The sequence below is a fragment of the Lipotes vexillifer genome, unplaced genomic scaffold (genome assembly GCF_000442215.2).
Source record: "Lipotes vexillifer unplaced genomic scaffold, Lipotes_vexillifer_v1.1 scaffold219, whole genome shotgun sequence".
NCBI lineage: Eukaryota > Metazoa > Chordata > Mammalia > Artiodactyla > Lipotidae > Lipotes > Lipotes vexillifer.
The window spans coordinates 1069553-1080222 of record NW_006769244.1 but is presented as its reverse complement, the minus strand read 5'-3'; the positions used below and the strand labels follow the sequence as shown (position 1 = coordinate 1080222).

The window sequence follows — 10670 nt, the reverse complement described above, 5'->3', positions numbered from 1 at the left end:
CCGAGTGGGGAAGGGATAAATTGGGAGTATGGGATTAACAGATACACACTACTATATATAAAATAGATAAACAACAAGGACCTACTGTATAGCACAGGGAACTATATTCAATATCTTGTAATAACCTGTAATGGAAAAGCATCTGAAAATGAATATATGTATATCCAAATCACTGTGCTGTACACCTGAAACTAACACAGTATTGTAAATCAGAGATACTTCAAGAAAAAAAATACTCCTGAAATGGAGCTCTAGGTAACCTTCTGGTACACTGGAAAAAAATCGCACAAGGAGCCTAAGATTTCTCTTAGCGTCCTCTTGTACTTTAATTTTCTTGCTCATTCTTGTTATTCTCAGGGAGTAGAAAATGGACAGACTGAAAAGACAGAACTCAATCTCAGGTGCTGATTCTTCAAAGCAGCCCTAAGGCACAATGGTTAAGAGCACGTCTCCACTTTGACAAGAGCCCTGGTTTTTTTTTGCGGTACGCGGGCCTCTCACTGTTGTGGCCTCTCCCGTTGTGGAGCACAGGCTCTGGACACGCAGACTCAGCGGCCATGGCTCACGGGCCCAGCCGCTCCTCGGCATGTGGGATCTTCCCGGACCGGGGCACGAACTCGTGTCCCCTGCATCGGCAGGCGGACTCTCAACCACTGCGCCACCAGGGAAGCCTGAGCCCTGCGTTTCTTGTCGCTGATCTGGGACCAGCAGTAATACCAGGAGCCCCACGAAGTTCCTGGGAGGATTGAATGACAATGTGCACAGAAGGCTTTAGCACAGCACCGACCTAGAGGAAGTGCTCGGGAAACACTGGCTGCATGATTAGCAATCAGACCAAACCTCTGGGCCACACTCTTCGGTCCCCTGTCGACAAGTCACTTATATTTACAGCGAGAAAAGTAGTTCCTGCCTATCTGTCCATTTGGCATATGCTGTACCAGACTACAGTTAAAACAGCTTACAGAAGTGCTGTTCTGTTTAAGTTACAGTGTGCGTAACAGTACCAATGATTTTAGAAACAAATGAATGCCATGGATTGGTATCTGAATGTTATATTTGATGATTATTCAGCTAGTCTCCCCATGACCCCAAATAACTAATTGTTCACATTGGGCTTGGGAAAAAAAAAACTCTGAGGAGGGACTTGATTTTGCACAAATGGTTCCTTCTCTTGTCTCCTGTGCTCTCTTCTTTTTGATGAGAAAAATCATGTTCTTGCCATGAAATCACAGGACTCATTTGTTTTAAGGGACAGCCTAAGTAGCATTTGTTATCCTTAGTTACCACTGCTTTTAAAGGGTTGTTGTTCAGCTGTGTGCAGCCTGCAACGATGCTTTGGCCTAATTCACACTGGCTGTGAAAGCCTTGGAGTTAATAACAGTGTCAGTTTCATTTCACATGACACATGTCCTTTGCCATTTCTACCCGCCCTTTAAACAGAAGTTGTAGCTTCAGTACTTGGTACTGGCTGCCAAGGAGAGCAAGTCAGTGCCAGAACAATTTTAAAGCCATCTCAGGGATGCAAGAAGGGACATTCAAATCCTGGCAATTTTCCTACAGATTAAATGCACATGATCAGATCCTGCTTATGTTAACAAGCTAGAGGACTAAGTGACAGCAAACTACAGCTGAGCAGAAAAGGTTGCATATAGCTGCCTAACTCCTAGACTCCTAGCCTGTCCTCAGGCTGAGTTAAGGACAGCAACAACATGGAATCTCAGCTGTATCCTTTAAGGCATAGTTGGAGATGCTTGCCTTTTGGAAGAGAGGGTTCAGGGGGCACATGAAAACTACTAAGATATTTGTAGGACTACTATGTGGAAGAGAGAATGACACTGTACACAAGAAAAAAAGGGAGGTAATTAGGGTCAAGGGCTGGATATTACAGGGAAACTCATAAGGGCTCAACAGAAGGAACTTTCTAATCATCAGAGCCCAACAGCTAATTCCATGATACGTATTTGTTTGTCCAGACAGCCGCCTTCGTGGATAATGGTAAGGTTCTCATCAATGGAGGTTTCCAAGAGGTTCAATGCACCATTGGAAGGGGAAGTAGGATTATTTGATTTTTTAAAATAATGATTTTGTTGAGATATAATTCATGTCTCATACAATTCATCCATTTAAAGTGTACAATTCAGTGGTTTTCAGTTGTGCAACCATCACCACTAATTTTGGAAGCTTTCATCAGCCTCAAAAGGAACCTCCATGCTCATTAGCCATCAATTTCTACTCCGCCCACCCCCACCCCCAGCTCTAGGCAACCACTGATCTGCATTCTGTCTCTGCGGCTATAGTGGACTGTTCATATACATGGAAATCATACACTACATGCTCTTGTGACTGGCTTCTTTTTAAATATTTATTTATTCTGGCTACACTGGGTCTTCGTTGCAAGCATGCGGGATCTTCGTGGCGGCACGTGGGATCTTTGTGGCGGCATGTGGGCTCTTTAGTTGCGGCACGTGGGACCTTTAGTTGTGGCATGCAGGCTCTTAGTTGTGGCATGCATGTGGGATCTAGTTCCCCCACCAGGGATCGAACCCAGGCCCCCTGCATTGGGAGCGTGGAGTCTTAACCACTGGACCACCAGGGAAGTCCCCATGACTGGCTTCTTCCACTTAGCATGTCTTCAAGGCTCATCCATTTTGTAGCATGTGTTCAGTATTTCATTCCTCTTGATTGTTAAATGATAGGGACTCTGATTTTACACGTTTTTTCCCAATACTGAGAGCTCATGCCCTAGGCTTAAGATCTTTTGGTTCTCCTTCCTTTCACATAATAAAAGGATTCCCTCACCTCCACTGTGCAGAGTCATTTCAATTTCGACTATTACTTTAAATGACACTACCCTTAATTTTCCAGAATGAGACAACTAAAGGACAAAAAAGCCACAATAAATCAGCAACCACTAAGTACAGCATTTCCACAGCATTTCTACTCTTTGAAGCACTTTTCCATTTCTGAGTTTCAAGTTATAACCATGAGGCCCCTGGCCAGAGGACCCTCGAATATTCTGAGGAAGCCACCTTCCTCGAGGCAGGATGACCTTTGAGGTGCCCTCCTCATTCTCGGGGCCCCAGCCACTGGCCGCTTGGTATCCTACTCACATGTCATAGATGCAGTTCGGAGTGAAGGAGTGATTTGCCTTGTGTCCTAAGGAGGCACAGTACTTGGATACACGGTTGTAGGGCTCAGGCACATCAATGACCGTTTCTTCATCGAGGGAGAGGGTGTTCCCATTAAGAGTCCAGTCCCTGCTGTCAACCTGCAGAAAACAAGAAAGCGAACATTAGAAAGGCCCTTCCTCCCAGGAGCTCAAAGGACACTGGAGATATTAACTCATTTATCCTTAAACTTCACGGTTTGAGTGCCACATACATGGAAAGAGCCTAAGGCATCCCTTGCACCTCGATGGTGCAAACCCTGCACACTGATGGTGCAAAAGGCGTATGTGGGCAGCGCTGGGCAGCTCAACTTAGCATTTATTGATTTTCCCCTATCTTATATGAAAAAAAGCATTTAAAGTCCCTTTACAAAGAAACAAAAAAATAACCAGATGTCTTTTATTTTAACATCTTTATTGGAGTATAATTGCTTTACAATGGTATGTTAGTTTCTGCTTTATAACAAAGCGAATCAGCTATACGTATACATATACCCCCATATCTCCTCCCTCTTGCATCTCCCTCCCACCCTCCCTATCCCACCCCTCTAGGTGGTCACAAAGCACTGAGCTGATCTCCCTGTGCTATGCGGCTGCTTCCCACTAGCTATCTTACATTTGGTAGTGTATATATGTCCATGCTACTCTCTCACTTCATCCCAGCTTACCCGTCCCCCGCCCCCTCCCCATGTCCTCAAGTCCATTCTCTATGTCTGCATCTTTACTCCTGTCCTGCCCCTAGGTTCTTCAGAACCTTTTTTTCTTTTTTTTTGATTCCATATATATGTGTTAGCATACGGTATTTGTTTTTTCTCTTTCTGACTTACTTCACTCTGTATGACAGACTCTAGGTCCATCCACCTTACTACAAATAACTCAATTTCGTCTCTTTTCATGGCTGAGTAATATCCCATTGTATATATGTGCCACATCTTCTTTATCCACTCATCTGTCAATGGACACTTAGGTTGCCTCCACATCTTGGCTATTGTAAATAGAGCTGCAATGAATGTTGTGGTACGTAACTCTTTCTGAATTATGGTTTTCTCAGGGTACACAGTGGTATATAGTGGCCCAGTAGTGGGATTGCTGGGTCATATGGTAGTTCTATTTTTAGTTTTTTAAGGAACCTCCATACTGTTCTCCACAGTGGCTGTATCAATTTACATTCGCACCAAGAGTACAAGAGGGTTCCCTTTTCTCCACACCCTCTCTAGCATTTATTGTTTCTAGATTTTTTGATGATGGCCATTCTGACCAGTGTGAAGTGATATCTCATCGTACTTTTTGATTTGCATTTCTCTAATGATTAGTGATGTTGCATCCTTTCATATGTTTGTTGGTGATCTGTATATCTTCTTTCGAGAAATGTCTATTTAGGTCTTCTGCTCATTTTTGGATTGGGCTGTTTGTTTTGTTTTTAACAAATTTATTTATTTATTTATTCATTTATCTATTTTTGGCTGTGTTGGGTCTTTGTTGCTGCACGCAGGCTTTCTCTAGTTGCGGCGTGAGTGGGGGCTACTCCTCATTGCGGTGTGCGGGCTTTTCATTGCAGTGGCTTCTCTTGTTGCAGAGCATGGGCTCTAGGCCCGGAGGCTTCAGTAGTTGTGGCGCATGGCCTTAGTTGCTCTGCGGCATGTGGGATCCTCCCAGACCAGGACTCAAACCTGTGTCCCCTGCATTGGCAGGCAGATTCTTAACCACTGTGCCACCAGGTAAGTCCCGAGTTGTTTGTTTTTTTGATATTGAGTTGCATGAGCTGCTTGCAAACTTTGGAGATTAATCCTTTGTCAGTTGCTTCATTTGCAAATATATTCTCCCATTCTGAGGGTTGTCTTTTCGTCTTGTTTATGGTTTCCTTTGCTGTGCAAAAGCTTTTAAGTTTCACTAGGTCCCATTTGTTTATTTTTGTTTTTATTTCCATTTCTCTAGGAGGTGGGTCAAAAAGGATCTTGCTGTGATTGATGTCATAAGGTGTTCTGCCTATGTTTTCCTCTAAGAGTTTCATAGTGTTGGGCCTTACATTTATAACCAGATGTCTTTTTTTTTTTTTTTTTGCGGTACGAGGGCCTCTCCCTGTTGTGGCCTCTCCCGTTGTGGAGCACAGGCTCCAGACGCACAGGCTCAGCGGCCATGGCTCACAGGCCCAGCCACTCCACGGCATGTGGGATCTTCCCGGACTGGGGTACGAACTCATGTCCCCTGCATCGGCAGGCGGACTCTCAACCACTGCGCCACCAGGGAAGCCCTATAACCAGATGTCTTGAATTAAAAGCAGGTGAGTGTTATGTCAATGAGTCAAAGACGGCGTCTGTGTATGGGCCCCTAGGTTGTTTATTTCTTCACTGCTGGCTGAGACCTTTTACCTTAAAAGCCCATCACCACCAACCTTAAATTTTTACATACCCCACTGTTATTTTAAATAGCCCAAACAGAGCAGAGTTTTAGCCATTCAGAGTTTGCTTCATCCACAGAACCTCACCCCACATCTGCTAGGAGCAGATAGATAAACCCAGGACCATAAAGACGCCAGACTGTAGCTGTCCTTTGGAGTTCTTTGGCCCAGAGACCCCTCCCGGGGGTTGACATCACCTAGACATGTCAACCCCCTCTCTGGTCCTTCTCTTTCCCAGGAGTTCCATTGCCCTGCTCCCCTCTGGACCTTGGCCCCTGTGCCATAAGCCTCTGAACGGCCTCATGCTGGGAGGACACCCCCTTCTCATGCAGCCCCGCCCAATCACCACCCCGTATCTATAAAGCTTGTTGTGTGCTGCTGCCTCTTGTGGTCTTTTTCTTTAATCAGCCCTCAAATCCCTTGAACCTCTACAGAGACAAGGATGAAGCCAAAGAAAAACGAAAGTAAGAACATCAAACAGAACCAGAAGCCTAAGGAAGGCAAAACTGAGCGCCAGAAAAGTCCTCCACCTTTGCTGCAGGTGGGCAATCGGTGTGACCAGCAGAGTCACGGACAACCAGTGTGCTTTCTCACCCACAGCAGGACTCACTATCCGCTGTGCAAGCAGCAGGCATCCCTTATCCCAACCAGTCCTGACCAACAGGCCCCAGCATCTATGCATGCCAGCAAGGACAGCGTTTTGGAACCAACAGGATCACGCTTTCATTCAAAAACTGTTGACACCCAGAGGTATACCATCTCTCCTGTCTGTAAGCTACAGTTATGCTTTTATTTGTATCTGATATTCATTCAACAGATATTGACTGAGCACCTACCATATGCTAGGCACTGTTCTAGGTGCAGGGGATACAGCAGTGATGAAAGTGAAAAAATCTTCATGGATCTTAATATTCCAGACCTGTTATGTGATTTGATATATGACACTCAGTACCATCTTCCTTATGTTGCCATTAGTTGTGTATTTTTCTCATCTAAACTTCATGAAAGCAAGGAGGCACCCTCATTCATTTATATAGTGAGTTTCAGCACAGAGCCAGATTCTGCTGTTAGAAACCTTGCTTGAATTCTGCCAGTTACTATATTTGTGACCTTAGGCAAATTGCTTAACCTCTCTTGGCTTCAGTTTCCTTAGATGTAAAACGTTTGAATAAATTATGTATCAGTATCCCGAGCCACCGTCCACAGGCTGAATTTCTTGGACTTTCTGGATTGACCATCACAAGGGGACACTGCGAGGCAGACCACAGCTCGGTTTCTGCACTGACGTCTTTATCTGGGCGGCTGCTTTGTACAGTGACTTGATTATTTCTCGGCCTTTTGCTTTTTATCATTCCATAGGAAAAAATGAAGACGTGAAGGTGGGATGTGAGTGATCGGCTTAAGTCCCACCCAACTTCACACAAGTGAGACCAGGATGGACAGAGCCCTAGCTGTGCTCAAATCATCAAGCTTTCACCCTTAAGCAGACACTTAAGGAAGCTAGTTGTGAAGTAAAGAAACAAAAACAAAAAAAATATATGAAATCTGAGAAGTGTCTCAAAGATTGTGTCTTAAAGGCAAGAGGTGATTCAACTCTTCAACTTTTAATTTTAAATTTTTTTTGGAAATAGAACCCTTCCAGGTAAGATGTAGGCTATTGTATGGCTTTTGCACAGACAGAAGTAGGGGCCCTTCCTGTAAAGCACCCCACCCAAGGTCATAAATTGATTATTGACAGAGTCCGGTTGGATCTCAATTTTTCAGATACTGGGTGTAGTCCAATACAAAGCAATTACTGTCTCCCTGATGGCACCAGCCCACTCTCTATAAAATAGCTGTGGAATGTAAAAAAAAAAAAAAAAAAAAAAAAAAAAAAAAAATCATACTAAGGCATCATACTAAGGCTCAAAATAAAGAGGAAAATTGGGACATCCCTGGTGGTCCAGTGATTAAGACTCCGCATTTCCACTGCGGGTTCAATCCCTGGTCGGGGAACTAAGATCCCACATGCCGTGCAGTGTGGCCAAATAAATAAATAAAAATAAATTAAAAAAAAAAATGAATAGACTTGATTTCACAACAATTAAAAAAAAAAAAGAGGAAAATATCTGCTATAGACTGATTGTTAATGTCCCCCCTCCAAACATATGTTGAAATCTCATCCCCAATGTCAGGGTATCCGGCGGTGGGGTCTTTGGGAGGTGTTTAGGTCATGACAGCAGGCAGAGTCCTCATGAATGGGATCAGTGTCTTATAAAAGAGGCCCCAGAGAGCTCCCTCATCCCTCCTGCCATATGAAGTTACAGCAAAAAGAGGGACATCTATGAACCAGGAAGCAGGCTCTCACCAGACACTGAATCTGTTGGCACCTTGATCTTGGACTTCCCAGCCTCCAGAACTGTGAGAAATCAATTTCTGTTGTTCATAAGCTACATAATCTATGGTGTCTTTGCTAAAGCAGTCTGAGCCTGGCTATAAGACAGTATCCAAGCATTTTACAAAAAAACCCTAGCTTTTTGTTCCTCTATATTCCTAGTGAATATTAAAGTAAAAGGACTAATGAGAAAATTAGTAAGGGTGCTTGAAACAAAACCCTTTAACCAATCACGCTGATTTTCCACTTCTACCCCGCTCACCTCCTGGTGTGTAATTCGGACTCCATTATAAAAAGACATAACAGTGCTGGGTCCCACTGCTACCTTGGAAAACAGTCCTTCTCCAGCACTGGAAATGAGGGATTCCGCAACATACACCCTAAACAGAAAAAAGGGGCAAATAATGATTTGTTTTTAGTTTGATATGTCATCCCTTACATCAACCACCAAAATATTCTCATAGCTACGGAATCCAAAATGTCAGTTCATAATAATCCAATGAGGAAGTAAGAGTAAAACCACATATTTTGGCATTAGAAACTGGAGAACTGTTACTTATTTCTCTCACTGCTCTCTAATAAAGGGATTATTAGTATATATTCACAAGGTAACTCAGTGCTTGATATAAGGTCTTTAAAAATTTGTCTGTTTTAATCAATGACAATTTCCACTGTCTTCCTAGACAAGGAAAACATTTCCCAAAGCTAATTAAAGCTATACCTAAGTTTCTCAGTGCCAAATAGGAGGGAAGGACTGTTTTAATGGAGCCCCAAGATGAATCTTTTACATAATAAAATATATCCAATAAGCACTTCCCAACAAAGGAGTTTATAGCAGATCAGCTCAAGGACCAAAGCTGGCTGTGTCCATTTTTGTAAATAAAGTTTTATTGGGACACAGCCATACCTATCTGTTCAATATTATCTATGACTGCTTTAGCATTACAAAGGTAGACTTAAGTAGTTGCAGTAGAGACCCACAAAGCCTAAAATACTGACCACATGGCCCTTTATAGGACAAGTTTGCCAACCACTGGTTTATAAGAAAACATCACTCATGATTACGGAACTGGATTTAGTAAATAAGTACATGCCCCATCCACAGGATTTCAGTTCTTCTGGCCCCTGTGATGTAATGACTCTGGTGGAACTGGTCATCTGGGATTTTTGTTATGTAGATCTTCTGCCTGCTTGATGGGCTGGAAGGCTGAATTCTTGCTTTTTTACCTCTTGACTCTCTCCCTGGGACAGAATTATACGTCCTGCTGCCTGGCCGCATGACTGCCCTTCAGCCTGGGCTGAGGATACATCCCTGCCTGACTGCCTTTGGTCTTGGCCATGTGATCTGCTTTGCAACTAGGCAGAAGTGACTGCAAAGCTAGGTCTTGGATACTAAGAAGCATGGCAAGTTTCTGCCAGCTTCCTTGAGTTTCCATTCATCTCCACAAGAAGAAGACGCCCCTGCTCCCTTAACCTGAGTCTTGGAATGAAGGCATGTGAGACAGACTGGAACCCAACTTGAAACCTGGAGAGTAGCCTAGTCCAGCTGAGCCGAGTTGAGCCCAGTCAAAAGCGGCTGAACGTCAGCCAATCTACAGAAGCATGAGCGTAAAAGAAAATGTTTGCTTTCATAAATCACTGATAGTCTGAGGGTACTGTTATGTGGCATATGACAGTAACAAAAAACGACTGATGCATACGGTTATGGTACTGTTGTGTTTTGGGGGCTAACAAGAGACCAAACCTTTCTCCCTGCAAACAGGCCAGAGCCTCGTGTCAAGAAAGAGGCCATTCATTCATTGTGACATTGTGGTGTCAGCCCTGTCAGTTAAACCAGGGAAGAGGCCTTTTCTCAGGTGGGGACGTGACAGAAACTGAATAGAAGCCACGCTTACAGAGTGAGGCCAAGAGAAAGCCAACTGCAGATGGCACTCTTACCCACAGACAGGCCAGTCGCTGGGGAATAAGAACCCCAGGCAGGGGACCAGAGAAAACCATACCAGGAATCAAGAGCTTAGAGTTTAGATAGGGTATGAAATGGAACAGGGCTTGACACTCTGGGAGGGATCTTATAGAATCAGAAACTTGTAATTTATAAGCTGGAATGTTTTTATGCTTCTTGTATTTTCTTTGTTTCACTCCTGTCTTCCCTTAGTGAATAAAGAAATTATCTCACATTCCAGACCCCCTCAGCTGGGCTAATTAGAAAAGGAGGCATTTGGCCCCTGCCTCGGCTAGAGCTTTCAAGAGTGTGAAATGCTCCCTAGGGGCCAGCACAAATGCTCCCTAGGGGCCAGCAGGGGCTAGAGCCCCAAGAAAGGGGACACTTGAGCAGGGCATAGCTGGCTGCCTGGCCCAACTGCTGTCTTTGTAGAAGCTTCACTCTGGGACTGACACACAAGCTGTTCTGTGCTTTATGGGTGGAAAAACTTCCTTACAGGGACAGATTCTATATGACAATAAAAACACTCTTCCTCGGAATATATGAATATTTTTTTCTGCTCAAGAACTCGGCCTTAGCAGAGGGCCAGTAATTCCTACCACAAGGGTTATTTAATCTCACATAAATGGTGCCATTTAAACCACATGGAAAAAATTACCTCTCTGATTCATATGGATCTGGAAGAAGTGCATTGGTAGAAATGCAAGATGAAGTTGACTTATCAAAGTGGTACATCGAACCTAAAAAGCAAACAAAAATCTCAGTACAAGGCCCAGAGTTAGGGAAGAGC

General features: G+C 43.9%; 1 protein-coding gene across 2 annotated transcripts in view; it reads right to left on the bottom strand.

Moving 5' to 3' along the window:
* The window catches only part of SETD7 (SET domain containing 7, histone lysine methyltransferase), a 45992-nt gene that overhangs the window by 3369 nt on the left and 31953 nt on the right, over positions 1-10670 (bottom strand). For both annotated transcript variants that reach the window (XM_007445533.1, XM_007445534.1), the window contains 3 exons: positions 10539-10620; positions 8201-8318; positions 3111-3268 (listed from right to left, as the gene is read on the bottom strand). In XM_007445533.1, the coding sequence (XP_007445595.1) occupies positions 3111-3268; positions 8201-8318; positions 10539-10620 (358 nt within the window). The remainder of the gene's footprint in view (positions 1-3110; positions 3269-8200; positions 8319-10538; positions 10621-10670) is intronic.